Source organism: the organism of the source record quoted next, unplaced genomic scaffold, assembly GCF_019419815.1.
Source record: "Pyrus x bretschneideri cultivar Hongxiangsu unplaced genomic scaffold, Pyrus_bretschneideri_v1 Contig20, whole genome shotgun sequence".
NCBI lineage: Eukaryota > Viridiplantae > Streptophyta > Magnoliopsida > Rosales > Rosaceae > Pyrus > Pyrus x bretschneideri.
In genome coordinates, this window is record NW_025999502.1 from 5,234,133 (window position 1) to 5,249,239 (window position 15,107).

Below are 15,107 nucleotides of genomic sequence, written 5' to 3' on the forward strand. Positions count from 1 at the left end.
TGTATTCTTCATTGATGACTTTTCTAGGTACACTTATCTTTATTTGATTTCTGAAAAATCTCAAGTGCTCAATTGTTTTAAAGTTTATAAACTAGAAGTTAGGGAAACAAATTAAAGTGGTAAGATCAGATAGGGGAGGTGAGTATTTTGGAAGGTATACAGAAATGGGACAACAAAAGGGACCCCTTGCTTTATGATGCAGGGCGCAGCAGATAGAAATGAATTAAAATGATAGATAGAATGGATATATAGGGTCCACTATCTCCTAGTGCGAGAAGAGGCCTAAAAACCCTATAAACTTTCGTTCTAGTACCAGCTTACAACGTAGACACTAGAAAGAACAAAGCAACAGAGTCTTACAAAGAGAAAGGCACATAAAAACGAGTTTACAACTCAAATATCAATATGATAATTCAAACAACTTATCCCCTTTTCTTTAAAAATACATGAATTTATAGATGCTTAAGCCCCTTCTTAATAATTACTGATACATGCATCATAGTTCATGCATCATTACTAGAGTTAATGAACTCATTAATATTAACCCCACTTAATCTACCCCACTAACATATATTTAGGGATGTGCTATCCACACACCCCAAATTACTTCTCACACACCCCTTGTTAAGTTTTGTCCGTTGATCTTCTTTAATTCATCCGATCCGACGGCCAAAAATTCGAAGGGTGTGTGAGAAGTAAAATAGGGTGTGCGGATATCACACCCCTATATTTATTACATTAAATAAAGATTGAATTATTACATAAAATTCATTACTTCAGAACCCTTGTATTCTATGTATATCGGCTAAATTTCAAAAGCCAAATGTATTGAATCTTCCAATGATCTTATTTCATGTCCTGCATCATTCTCACCGGGTCGGAGAGAAGTCGTCCTAAAATTTGAATCACCATCCGCTTTGGAGACAAAATATTGACATCTTCCACTCCAAACAAATAGATACTTTGAATGAATGGGAAACTTTGAATTGCATAAAATATGCTCCACTGCCAAGGTCTTGATCTGGACGTCTTCCCAATAAATCTTCATTTGATTAGTTGTATTTTCAAAGTTCCTTGTAGTACTTGAATTGAAATTACCAACTCCAATCAAATCAATAAATTCATAACTATGCAACAAGTGAAACAAGCCATGGGACTTGACTTCCATATCCTCAAAGAAAAACTTGAAGTTGTAGCCTTCAACATTTCCAAGGTCCCATCCACTTGGAATTGCATCACAAATTTCACAACCCTCACAACAACGATCAAATATTGGAGGAAGATCTAGATTGAGACCTCCATCTATTAGTAGTCAAAGTTTTCTCTCCCAAGCCGGCAAGGAAGTTTTAATCAAAGCGGTCACTCAAGCCATTCCTTCCTACCCAATGAATATATTTTGTTTTCCTGACAATATCTACAATGATATTGACACTGCTGTTGCTAATTTTTGGTGGGGGCAAAAGGTGCGAGAAAGGAAGATCCACTGGGTAAGCCGTGAATCTCTGGGATTACCCAAACAAGAGGGGGCATGGGCTTCAGGAACCTAAAAGAATTTAATCTAGCATTATTGGCTAAGCAATGTTGGCATCTTATTCACAATCCCGATTCACTTTGGGCCTAAGTTATCCAAGAGCGATATTTTCCCAATTGCTCCCTCTTTGAGGCTCGAAAAAGGGGTAGGTCCTCTTAGGCTTCGCAGGCAGGGATATTATCGCTAATGGAGCTCACTGGAAAAATATGAGTGGTGAGCATACTCAGCTTTGGGTTGATCGATGGATCTCATCCTTGGCTTCCGGGCACCCTGCCCTGATTCCGGGGGTCGACGTGGATCTCTCACACCGAGTCTCCTTTATTATTGATCATTCCTCTCAGGATTGGCAATTGGATTCTATAGAAATGGAAATGGTGGAAGGAGATAAAAATGTGGTCTTAAATACGCCCGATCGGTGTGGTTAGGCATAAGGATAGACTGGTTTGGCTGATTGATAGAAGGAGACAATACACAGTCAAACCTGGGTATCATTGGGTCCATAGCATTAATCGCCGATCTCAGAGTCTCCGCCTTTCCTTCTCAGCAGAAGTTGATTTGATTGTGCGGAAGTGTATATGGAATATTCCGATCCCTCCAAAAATTAAGAACTTCTTGTGGAGGACTCTTTGGGGGACTACTGCTACGAAGATGAATTTATTTCGACAAAGGTATGCCACTTCCCCTATTTGTCCTTTTTGTTATGAGCGGGAGAAATCTATTAAACATGTTTTACTTATATGCCCTTGTGTAGGCCAGGTTTGGTTTGGGGGTGCTTTGGGGCTTCAAATTGATAAAGATTCGGTGCCTACATTCCACTTATGGCTCCAACGTATTTAGAATGATCACACAAGACTAGCAGAGGATAGGAGGAGAACCATGTCATACGTTACGTTTACTTGTTGGTCTATTTGGAAGGTAAGGTGTGATGCGGTTTTTAACTCACGGCAACTCTCCCCATTGCAAACTGTGCTCACCATTTCCCTCGCTGTTTCATCCTTCCTGGAAGCTTGCCCGAGGGTTAGTAATGGGCGGGTTTCATTGAGTCCACGCGTTCGTATCAATACCCTTTTGTCTCCTTCTGGGCAAGGTGTGATTAAGGTTAATGTGGATGCTAGTTGGAAACGGGTGGATAGGTACTACCATATTGGTGTCGTGATGCGGGATTCGACCTTTTGCTGCTTGGTGGTGCATAGGAAAAGGATATGTGCATCAAGTGCTTTGGCTGTGGAGGTAAGAGGTGTTCTAGAGGGATGTGTGATGGCGAGACAGTGGGGCTTCCATAGTATTGTGGTGGAATCTGACTTCAAGGAGACATTATCATGGCCAAATGGATGCATTGACCATGAATCTTGGGAAGTCTTTCTGGTGTTATGTGATATTCGTGGGGTTGGCGAGGCCTTCAGTTCGTGTGTCTGGTCTTGGGTGCCAAGATCAGCCAATGAAGCGGTAGATTATGTAGCGTCACATGCTGGTGCGGAGAGGAAGGACTTAGTCTGGGTTCAACGATCCTCATCTTTGTTTGCCCGTATTCTGAACAAGGATAGGATGCCATGCTTTCCAAGCTAGTTTTTGTTTAAGTAGGTGTAAGGGTGACACGTGTGCTCCTCCGTGACGTGGATTATTTCATTTATTCTCTACTTTCATGTCTAATGCTGTTAGCCATATGTAGCTTTCTGTACTCTCTTTGGCTTTGGCCTTGGTTAATGATATTTCCAGTTTCCAAAAAAAAAAAAAAACAAAAGATAAAACGACATAAATAGTACAACGCACGACGTCGTCCTCTCCAGCAGCATAGCACGCGTTGGTTTTTCTTGAGGTCAGCTCGCCAACGCTCTTCTTCTTCTTCTTCCCCATATTGGCTGAAGGCTGAAGCTCTGGTTAGTTCTTCTCTCTTCGCTCATGTCAATTTAATTTGGATGTTTATTTGTTCGTGTTTGAAATTTATGCCATCGGATCTGACCGAGTTTTCCATTTCAATTGATTTGGGGATCCTCTCAACTTTGTAATTCCTAAATTTGAATAATTGGATTCACTGCGAGTAATTTTGCAATACCAAATATCATCAATCGAATCTTCAAACAAATCGCCCTTAAACTTTTATTTTTATTTTATTTTAAAAATTATGGAAAACCCTAATTATATATGATAAGCAGAGACATAAAAAACCCCTAATCCCAGATGAAATTATCCATAACTAGTACAGAATACAGACTGAGCTTTGCAATTAGTCCTTTTTATTCTACAAAATTCAACCCTTTTACTTGATTTTATTTTATTTTCTTATTAATTAGATTAATTTTTGTTTTATAGCTCTCTGTTTTAGCAGCTACGGATGAATCTTTTCACTTTAGGAAAGGTTGGTGCTTGGTTGTGCAGGATGAATCGTACAGGGACTCTAATTTCAAGTCTACCTATGATTTGAGCCTGTACTTGTCCTCAATTGTATTTTGATAGCCACGGCTTGGTATTGACGTCGAAACAGTAACTGCAGGGAATACCATCTCCAGGGGAAGACAACAAACCACTCCCTTCCCACCACTGAAATCAAATCTCGTATCTGTTTACACCTTACGAGTTCAAAATATGGATGCGGAGACACCTGATCCCCAAACTGTAACCACCAACGTGGAAACCCCAAACCTCTTCACTGATCCATTGACGGACCAGTTTGGCTCCCTCAACGATGTGGCCCATGAGCTCGCTTCGCTCCAGGACCTTGCCACCCGTGGCTCATGGCGTTCCATCCTTGACAAGGTGGCCCGGGCCCGAGCCCAATCCCTCCTTAACAAACCCCATGACCACCTTGTTTATTTCACCTATAATGTCCTTGCCTTGACTAAACTACGTAGTTTCCCTGAAGCCTCTGCCGAGATCGATTCCTTAGAAGACCTGGACAGCTCTCGCTACCACTATGAAACCTATCCGAAAGTGTACCCAAACCGGGTTGGCTCCATGGTACCTTTCTCCCTGAGGTGGCTTTATGCCCTGTTGCCCATCAAGTTGGGCCAGCGACAAGAGGGACTGGATCGGCTGTACTGCTTGTTAGATTTCGTACGGAGCAAGATCAAAGGAAAAGAAAAAAATGTGAGTGTCTCTGTGTGGAAGAGAAGGGAGGTGTTTGTAATGAATGGTATTATAGGGGTCCATTTGAGTCAGAAGGAGGTATCTGTGTGCTTGAGCTTGATCAACGACTTGCTTAACCGTGATTACACAGACCCCATTTTGGTGTCAAAACTGGGTTACATTCAGATGCAAATGGGGGACTTGGAGGGAGCTAAGAGCTCCTTCAACGTGGTCCAAGGGTTGGTGGAGAAGCAGGGTGAAGCGAGCAACGAGTTTAAGAACCTAGTAAGCAGGAACAAGGCCTTGGTGTACGTGGTGGGTAAAGACTACGTGTCTGCAGTGAGGGAGTATGAGGAGTGCATTGAGAGGGAGCAAAACGACGTCGTGGCCATCAACAACAAGGCGCTTTGCTTGATGTACTTGCGTGACTTGTCCGATTCAATCAAGGTGTTGGAGAATGCCCTCGAAAGGGTGCCTACGGTGGCATTGAACGAGACCGTTGTGGTGAATTTGTGCAGTATGTACGAGTTGGCTTATGTTAATCATGCTGATATTAAGAGGACTCTCAATAGCTGGATTGCCAGGGTTGCTCCCGATGATTTTGATTCGTCATCTACGAGGATTTGATTCAATTTATCTTCTTTGTTACAGATTCCCGTATTATCTGATTGCTAATAGGTTCTGTTAAACAATCACTACTTGTTTACTTGTTTCAGTTTATAATGAACTATTCGCATTTATGTAACTATTTAAGTACATTCTTTGAAATTTGAGGAAACAAACTGGCTGCAAAAGTCGTTTGCTTGATTTGGAACATAAACTATGAAAGAGAATACGAAAACTTACAGAAAACGAAAGAGAATACGAAAACTTGCACAAAACGAAACAATTTCTTATTTGATTTCAAAAGAAGCTGAGAGATACATCGGTAATAATAAACCCTCCCTAATTCCTACAGCAATGGCTATGCATTATTCCACACACAAACTCAAGATAACTCATCATACAAAAAGTAGAGTTCAAGCTTAATCAACCTCTTCAATCGTAGGTCCGGCTCCTGATCCACCACCGGAGCTAGCGTTTCCAAATCCACCTCCAGGCATCTGAGCACCACCGCCCATCGGCACATCCCCACCAGCACCTTGATACATTTTGGCAATAATCGGGTTGCACAATCCCTCCAACTCCTTTTGCTTGTCCTCAAACTCCTCCACCTCGGCCAACTGGTTCCGGTCTAGCCACTCAATTGCCTCGTCAATGGCCTTCTCAATCTTCTGCTTGTCTGCAGGGTCTAATTTTCCTGCAACCTTCTCATCCTTGACAGTGTTCCGCATATTGTAGGCATAGTTCTCGAGCGAGTTCTTGGCATCCACCTTCTTCTTCACCTCATCATCTTCAGCCTTGTACTTCTCTGCCTCCTGCACCATTCTCTCAATCTCTTCCTTGCTCAATCTTCCCTTGTCGTTCGTAATAGTTATCGTGTTCTTCACTCCAGCTGTCTTGTCTTCCGCCGACACATTCAAGATACCATTTGCATCAATGTCAAAACAGACATTGATCTGAGGGACACCTCTTGGCGCCGGAGGAATGCCCGTGAGTTCAAATTTACCGAGGAGGTTGTTGTCCTTGGTTCTAGCCCTCTCTCCTTCGTACACCTGAATTAGCACTCCTGGCTGGTTGTCGGAGTAGGTAGAGAAGATCTGCTCCTTCTTGGTAGGAATGGTTGTGTTTCTCGGAATCAAAACCGTCATGACACCACCTGCAGTCTCAAGACCGAGGCTGAGAGGAGTGACATCAAGAAGCAACAGATCTTGGACCTTCTCATTTCCTTCGCCGGTTAAAATTGCAGCTTGAACAGCAGCACCGTAAGCCACGGCTTCGTCAGGGTTTATGCTCTTGCACAATTCCTTGCCATTGAAGAAATCTTGCAAAAGCTGCTGAACTTTGGGAATTCTCGTCGACCCACCAACCAAAACAACCTCATCAACCCGACTCTTGTCGATTTTGGAATCCCTCAAACACTTCTCAACAGGTTCCATACACTTCCTAAACAAATCCATATTCATCTCTTCAAATCTCGCCCTAGTAATTGTAGAATAGAAATCAATACCTTCGTAGAGTGAATCGATCTCAATGGTGGTCTGAGCGGTGGAAGACAGAGTCCTTTTCGCCCTCTCGCATGCAGTCCTCAACCTCCTCAAGGCTCTGGCATTGCTACTAATATCCTTCTTGTGCTTTCTCTTAAACTCTTGCACAAAGTGATTAACAAGCCTGTTGTCAAAATCCTCACCACCAAGATGAGTATCGCCAGCAGTAGCCTTCACTTCGAAGATGCCTTCCTCAATTGTGAGCAAAGAAACATCGAAAGTCCCTCCACCAAGATCGAAAATAAGAACATTCTTTTCGCCACTCCGGGATCCCTTCTTGTCAAGACCGTAAGCAATGGCGGCAGCAGTAGGCTCGTTGATAATCCTCATCACATTGAGCCCGGCAATGGAGCCAGCATCCTTTGTGGCCTGCCGCTGCGAGTCATTGAAGTAAGCAGGTACAGTGACCACAGCGTTGTTGCAAGGGTGACCCAAATAAGCCTCGGCAATCTCCCTCATCTTAATCAGCACCATTGAAGATATCTCTTCCGGTGCAAACTGCTTCTCTTCGCCTTTGTAATTTACCACAATCATAGGCTTGTCGCCAGGACCAGCAACGACCTTGAAAGGCCAGTGCTTCATGTCGCTCTGGACAGAAGGGTCGGAGAACCGCCTGCCGATGAGTCTTTTGGCGTCGAAAACGGTGTTTTGGGGGTTCATAGCGACCTGGTTCTTGGCTGCGTCGCCGATCAAACGCTCGGTGTCGGTGAAGGCGACATAGGAAGGGGTGGTTCTGTTGCCCTGGTCATTGGCTATGATCTCAACGCGGTCGTTCTGCCACACCCCGACGCAGCTGTAGGTGGTACCGAGGTCGATGCCGATGGCCTTACCTTGCGTCTTTGAAGCCATGGACAATAAATCAGTAAGAAACTAGAATAATTGGTTTGAGAAAACAATGAAAAAGGAAGCAAAATCTGGTTGCTCTGAAAATTTGAATATGTGGTTGGCTGAAATGCTTTTGGTTTGATGGTGAGGTGGGGTTTGGGGGTTCGGATATATATGGGTGAGTAGGGTTCGTGGAGGGCTTCATTGGAGGGGAAGAGAAGGTGGTGGAAGGGACTAGGAGGTTGTGAGAAAAAAGCAGTCGGAGAATTCGAACGTCGAAGGTCACACCAGAGACTTCTGGAGAGTGGTTGAATTTTTTTGGAGTGGCTGAGTTGGCTTGTTTGCTTTTTCTCTCTTTGGGTGATGGGCTTGGGCTCGTATGTATTCTTATTTATTCTTGGGGCAGTTGGGTTTCTAATTTTCCCTCTCTTTTTCTTTTTGAAGGAAGAAAAGGAAGGAAATTTCCGGTGATTTTTTTTTTTATGAGAGATTCAATGTTCAGAACATAAAAGGATATACTAGGTGTTATGATATAAGTGGTAAGATATTTCAAAAATATATCCTCAGGTGGTACATATCAACTATTTTGTTCATTAACTACTTTGGGTGAAGTTAATGAATACTCTTAATTAAAAGAGTTGCAACTACTTAGAGCACTTCAAGTGTTGCTAGGCTCCCCTGGCCTACACATACAGACAACCAACCCCTTTAAATGAATCGTAATTGTCTAAGTGCAACCAATCCCTTTATTGTGGTAATTATATTTTTAATTAATTCTTTATTAATATTTTATAATTTTTTTTATTAGTGGCTAATGTCAGCCTTGTGTCACATCCCTCAAGTGTTGTGCTTGTGGATTTCTGCCTGGTGGAAAGCCCAAGCTCTCCTGGAGCCCAAGCTATTTGAATGGGCTGGAGCCGATTGCTGGAGGCATTGGGTCATTCAATAGCCAATTCCCAAGGGAATTGCTGCACGCTGGAAACGCTTTTACAACTCTCTTGCAACAATGTTTTTTGTTTTTGGCAAGTACCGTGGTCTATGTGTTCGAAAATATTAGTAATTTAGCTCTATTTAATTATTTGAGTTTTTTGTTAGTTTAGGATTTGGACCTAGTCGGCTGGAATTTGTGATTTGTTATGGAAATCTCATCCGTATAGAGACGGGAAATATTCAAATGCTATTTTTTTATAAACCCTAACATCAACATATATGTTTTGTCTGTTTTCAATTTGTTTGCCTCTAAAATCTGCATGGTTTTAGTATCCAAAATCTACAATCTTCAACATCAATCTGCATTTGGATTCCTGTTGGCAAACTTGTGTATTTGTTCGATTATAAGGGTTAGTCTCTAACGAGGATAACAAATAATACAATGAGTTCTTTGTGGTCATACAAGTACATGTCTTACTGAAGAGACACCAAATATGCTTGAAATCTTCCAAGCATACTTATTGCAAGGGCCAAATCTGGTCTTGGGCATCCATTAGACTCCCAACAATTAAAGCATAAGGTATGTTTGACATTCCTTGCATTTCTATCTCATTATCAGGTTAACTTTTCTCCCTTGCTCATTGGAACCTCTCTTTTCGAACAGCTATGCATGTTAAACCTTTTTAACACTTTCAATGTGAGTCTTCTGAGAAGGACCTAAAAGACATCTCTTCCTAGAACAAAAATAGCCTCATCCATGTCCTTCATTTCGAAGGTTTTTGACAGCAACTTCTTTGTCTCCAGTGACAGATTGAGATCATTACTTGCCAACAAAATATCATTAACGTACAGTTTAAAAAAAAAAAAAAAAAAAACCTTGAGCCCCATACCTTGAGGTACAAGCAATCGTCAATTTTGCTTTCCAAGAAGCCAAAACTTGTCACTTTCTCATCAAATTTTAAAAATTATTGTCTTAAGGCTTGCTTCAACCCATAGATCAACTTTCTTAGTTTGTAAACCATTTTTTCTTGTAACAACCTGTTTTGAATTTTACAGAGCGAAAGGGGTATTTTCGTATTTTCACATTGGTTGGGTTTTATTTGTTTTAAACTTTGCTTTATGCCTTAAAACGGTGTGCCCCAAGGTGGGGCCCACCCCTGATTTTTTGTCCTTCATCCCACTCTCATCTCTTTCTCTTCTCCTTTCCGTGAGCTCTCTCACTCTCCCTCTCCCAACTCTTTCTTCCTCTCGGCTCTCTCTGAAAACAGCCATTCCAAGGGCCTTCCACAACAAACAACAACAACAATCTTCCACCACCATCCTCTCCCCTCTTGATGAACCCATGAACCCAAAATCGATGGAGGAACCCCTCCCTCAAGCTTTTCTCTCTCTTTAGTCATTGTGCAACCTTCCCCGACATGTGGGGTGTGTTCTAAGGTTAGTTAGGGCAGGTTTAATGTTTGTGTACATTGGTTGGACGTAGAACAACTCGAGGAGGTGTTTTTCCAGTTTTACCGGCGAGTCCAATGGCTTTCGAGCCAATTTCCGGCCAAACCACGGCGATTTGGCCGGCCAAACAATTTCCTTTTTGTTTCACCCAATTTTGTTGAGTATTGAAGAAGTTATATGCATTTGAATATTACCCAGTTTTTGGCGACCTCTACGGCTTTCGAGGCGTTTTTTAGCCAAAACACGACGATTTAGGCATCATGTGAGGTAATATTCTCTTCGTCTCGTCGAGAACTGTGATTTTCATTTTTGAATCACTCGATTTCGTTAAGTATTGACAAAGTTATGAACGTTTAAAATTTGTTCAATCTCCCGGCCGGAATCCGGCCTTTTCCTTCAATTGGTTCTGGTGACCCACATAACAAATGGGCCAAAGAACTGGCCCAAGGTAGCACAGCCCAAACCAAAGCTAAGCCCAACCTAAACTCAATTCCCTAAGCCCAAGCAAATGAAACCCAAACCTATTAGCCTAAAGCCTAAACCCATTAACCCTAAAACTTAGACCCAACCCAGCGGCCAGGCCCAAGCCTAGCTGCCCTCCAACCCAACCCATCAAAAAACCCTTGGAACCTAGCCCTTCTAGGTAGCCCAACCCCATAACCTCTTAAACCTAAAACCCTTTCTAGGCCTTGAGTCGTATACCCCTATAACCCAAATCCTTGTAACCCAAGTCCAAAATCCTAAACCCTAGCCAGCCCAAACCTTCTATGTGGAATATTCCATTAGGGAATATTCCATTAGAGAATATTCTTATATTGACTTTACGAAATTTACCCGGTACCCTTCTTAGGGTAATTCAACGTCCTGAATTCGTTTTGATGTTCGTTTTCCCAAATTCAATCGTCTTAATATAGTTTTATTAATTGTACCCTTTATGTGCTTAGGTGCATATATTTTTACGATTCCGTCTTCGCTAGTTTGCATGGCTCTTCGGCAGTGAAGTATATGTGAGTGGACCCCTTCTAAAAATGCATGTTTTAATAGTAAAAATGCATACATGAAAAGCATGATTTAATGATTATGTTTTATGAAACGTTTTATGAGATAACATGCTTATTGAGGCTAGTTTGAATTTTTACTATTTTTCTTATAACCTGTGTTCTTTATAGAATATCTAATGGATAACGATATAATATTTAGAATATGTTTTGAACGCCTCTTTATAGTATAGATGATGGATGACTTTATACTATGAAGTTGCTTTTCAAATATATGTATGTTCAATGGTTTTGTACTTACTTAGTGGTCCCTATTCTGCTACGGGACGAGGGATAGATTCCGTCATGGGCGAGGTTACGGTGTTGGCATAAGGTTTGAAGAAATAATCTTTAGCTACAGGCTGAGAGACACAAGAAGCTGGCACGAAGCCTAAAGGTGATTTTCCTCTGGCAATTGGCACGGGGCCTGGAGTGAGATTGGACATTCACTAACGATTACTATATATACGATATATGTTTTTAGACATTGCACTTTCATACCTTAAGTACTATTTTATTTCAAAATAACACCTCTGTTACATTTTTCATCCATTGATCTGTTAAATGCTGGCGTGGCTGCCAAATGTCTGCCACATGGCAAATAAAATAATTTTTTAAATTTTTTTTAAACCTGAATTTTCTCAAAAAAAAAAAAAAAAAAAAAAATGAAACCCATTATCTCTCCCCCCCCCCCCCCCCCCAAAACGACCCACATCCCTATCCCTAACCCAAAACCCAAAAAACTTGCAGCAAGAGCAAGAAGAAGAAGAAGGAGAAAAAAACCCCAAACCCAGTTCGTCACCCACCCCCCTGGCGCCGCGCGACCTTTCCCCCTTCCTCACCCCCCTCGGGTCAGGATCTCATGATTTTCAATATGGGTGAGTTTTGAAAATACTTTGAGTTTGAGATGATTTTTGGACTGGTTTTTTGGTAGATCCACCCAATCTCGGATGGAATTTTTGTGGGTGATGGGGGATAGGAGAAAGGGGTGGCTCAGGTGGGACGAACTGGGGCTTCTTCTTTTTTTTTTCCCTCCCTCTTCTTCTTCTTCTTCTTTTTCTTCTTCGTGTTGCAGGTTTTTGGGTTCTGGGTTAGGGTCGCCGCGGGAGGGGTGGGGGGGGGGGTGGTGCAGCAGGGGAATGCATTGGTTTCAATTTTTTTTTCTTTTTTTTTTTTAAAGAAAATTCAGGTTGTTTTAAAAATATTTAAAAAATATTTTATTTGCCATGTGGCAAACATTTGGCTGCCACGTAGCATATATATGGTAGCCACGTCAGCATTTAACAGATTAATGGATAGAAAATTTAACGGAGGTATTATTTTGAAATAAAATAGTACTTAAGGCATGAAAGTGTAATTTACCCTAAATTTAAAGCTACTTAATAAATATAGATACTATTCAATTTCTTAAGTGTTATACGTACAAAATAAATAAATTTAAAGCTACTTAAGATATATATATACAGTGGCAAATGCAAGATTTCAACCTCACGTGGTCTTAGTATAAAAGATTTAAAGATTTTGTAAACGGAAATAGTGTGTAGCGGTTAAAATTTTTTCTCTATTTTTTAAATGAACACTTCGTTGAACACTTGGTATGTACATTGGCATCCCTATTTTTTCTTTTAGAGATTAAAAGGCTTATCACAATATTTAGTGTCAATTTTCTTGAGAACTAGTAAATTGAAAAGTTTTTTACTTTTTATTTTTTTAAAATACTATTAAATTAAAAGGTTTTCTTTCATATGAGATATTAATAATTATGAGGTGAAGGCTATTAATTTAAAAGGTTACAATTATGTTTAGCTTTCAATACATTGCAGGGATATAAAAAAGGACCAAACAACAGAATGGGATAAAAAAAAATATTTAGAGAGAAGACACTGGGTCCAATTGGAAAAAAGAGATAAGAAGGAAAGGAAAAAAAAGCAAAAACGGCACCGTTTTCATACAAGACAGAAGTACGGACACATTCGATCTTCTTCATTCACCAAGTAACAGGACAAAACTTTTCGACGGTTATAAACAAAAAATCACGATTTAACGATTAAAATAACTCCGATTTTGATGATTTTTTACAGTTACACTCTTTGACCCTATATGAATACAATGAATGAATTTGATCTTTAGTTTAAAATATTTACACTAGTGAATACAACAAAATCTTATGTTATACTTAATGAAAGTATAAATAAACTCTAAGTGTTAGTGAATCTATTGTTTTGATGAGATATGAATTCTACGAAATTAGTTTCAACAATTCAACCGTCAAACTTGTTTGTATATACTTCGAGATTGCATACGCCAAAAATTGCAAAAAAAATAATATTCAGATATCAAGTAACGAGACAAAACTTTTCGACGGTCATAAAAGAAAAATCACGATTTAACGGTTTTTTTAACTCCGATTTTGATGATTTTTTACAGCTACACTACTTGACGCTATATGAATACAATGACTGAATTCGATCTTCAATTTAAAATATTTGCACATGTTATACTTAATGAAAGTATAAATAAACTCTAAGTGTTAGTGAATCTATTGTTTTGATAGGATATGCATTCTACGAAACTAGTTTCAACGATTCAACCATCAAAATTTTTTGTATACACTTCGAGATTGCATACGCTAAAAATCACAAAAAAAAAAAAAAAAATATTCAAAGATCAAGTAACAGGACAAAACTTTTCAATGGTTATAAGCGAAAAATCATGATTTAACAGTTATTTTAACTCCGATTTTGATGATTTTTTACAGTTACACTCCTTGACCCTATATGAATACAATGACTAAATTCGATCTTCAATTTAAAATATTTCACTAGTGGATACCACAAAATCTTATGTTGTACTTAATAAAAGTATTAATAAACTCTAAGTGTTAGTGAATCTATTGTTTTGATGGGATACATCATACACATTCTACGAAACTAGTTTCAACGATCCAACCATCATACTTTTTTTTATGTTCTTCAAGATCGCATATACTAAAAATCACAAAAAAAACAAACATTTAGAGATAAAGTAGCGGGATAAAACTTTTCGACAATTATAAATGAAAAACCATGATTTAATGGTTATGTTAACTCCGATTTTGATGATTTTTTATAGCTACACTCCTTGACTCTATATGAATATAATGAACTAATTCAATCGTCAATTTAAAATATATTTTTCTAACAAAAACCCGATCCGAACTACAATAATATATTTTTCTAACAAAAACCTGATCCAAACTACAATAATAAATTTAAAGCTACTTAATAAATATATATACCATTCAATTTCTTAAGTGCTATACGTATAAAATAAATGAATTTAAAGCTACTTAATAAATATATATATACAATTCAATTTTGCAAGTTTATATTAATCCTCATCCGAATTACAATAATAACTATCGCTATCCTCACTACTTAATAAATATATATACCATTCAAATAGTCTTTGCGCAATGGTGAACCAAAACGTCGCGCAAAGGCCATTTGCGCGACACGGTTGGTCCGTCGCGCAATTTTCTGGTGCCAAATCAAGGCTTTTACCGTTTTTCTTTTTCAACATTTACGCGACGCGGTTGATCCATCGCGCAATTTTCTACCGCCAAACCAAAACTTTATAATAAAAACTTATGAAAATAACTATATTTTAAAATTTATAATATAAAATTAAAAAAAACAAAAATAAATTGGTTTAGGTGATGAAATATTTGGATTACGTCGCGCAAAGATTTAAAAAAATATTTTTTTTCATTTTATTTATTTTTGTAAAGACTTTGCGCAACGAAGTTTAAAGTTTTGTCGTCGTGCAAAGTGTTTTTTGTAGTAGTGAAACCGACTCTATTGTTAAGCAATTAGGATTTACAACAATGTCACAATTCAACTGCCAAAGATCATTATTCAACAAACAAGTACCAAGCAATTTATTAAAATTATTTTTTCTTAAAAATCCTTATACTATTTTCATCACCAATAAATGTCACATCCCGGCCCAGGGCGGATCACTTCCCGGGCCCAACTCCACTACCGTAGCACGATATTGTCCGCTTTGGGCTTACCATTCCCTCACGGTTTTGTTTTTGGGAACTCACGAGCAACTTCCCAGTGGGTCACCCATCATGGGATTGCT

At 39.5% G+C, this 15,107-nt stretch overlaps 2 protein-coding genes across 6 annotated transcripts; one reads left to right on the top strand and one right to left on the bottom strand.

Moving 5' to 3' along the window:
• The first annotated feature begins 2,355 nt into the window (after positions 1–2,355).
• Positions 2,356–5,339, top strand: LOC103945382 (trafficking protein particle complex subunit 12). 5 transcript variants are annotated; one of them, XM_009355939.3, is made up of 3 exons: positions 3,242–3,408; positions 3,842–3,887; positions 4,014–5,339. In XM_009355939.3, exon 3 carries the CDS (start codon positions 4,115–4,117, stop codon positions 5,219–5,221), a length of 1,107 nt encoding a protein of 368 aa, XP_009354214.2. In that variant the 5' UTR covers positions 3,242–3,408; positions 3,842–3,887; positions 4,014–4,114; the 3' UTR covers positions 5,222–5,339. The 5 variants fall into 5 exon arrangements, 4 of the variants coding, with proteins under 4 accessions (XP_009354214.2, XP_009354215.2, XP_009354212.2 ...); XM_009355940.3 differs by having other exon boundaries at positions 4,023–5,339; XR_007258305.1 differs by lacking the exon at positions 3,842–3,887 and having other exon boundaries at positions 2,356–3,408; positions 3,908–4,046.
• Positions 5,340–5,465: 126 nt separating this feature from the next.
• On the bottom strand, positions 5,466–8,103 carry LOC125477103 (heat shock 70 kDa protein-like). Its single transcript, XM_048583948.1, has one exon. The coding sequence runs from the start codon at positions 7,588–7,590 to the stop codon at positions 5,620–5,622; it is 1,971 nt and encodes a 656-aa protein (XP_048439905.1). The 5' UTR covers positions 7,591–8,103; the 3' UTR covers positions 5,466–5,619.
• Between the last annotated feature and the right edge of the window lie 7,004 nt (positions 8,104–15,107).

Bases quoted from the DNA above. Each gene is read 5' to 3' on its own strand.
- LOC125477103 (XM_048583948.1), bottom strand. From the start codon at position 7,590: ATGGCTTCAAAGACGCAAGGTAAGGCCATCGGCATCGACCTCGGTACC.
- LOC103945382 (XM_009355939.3), top strand. From the start codon at position 4,115: ATGGATGCGGAGACACCTGATCCCCAAACTGTAACCACCAACGTGGAA.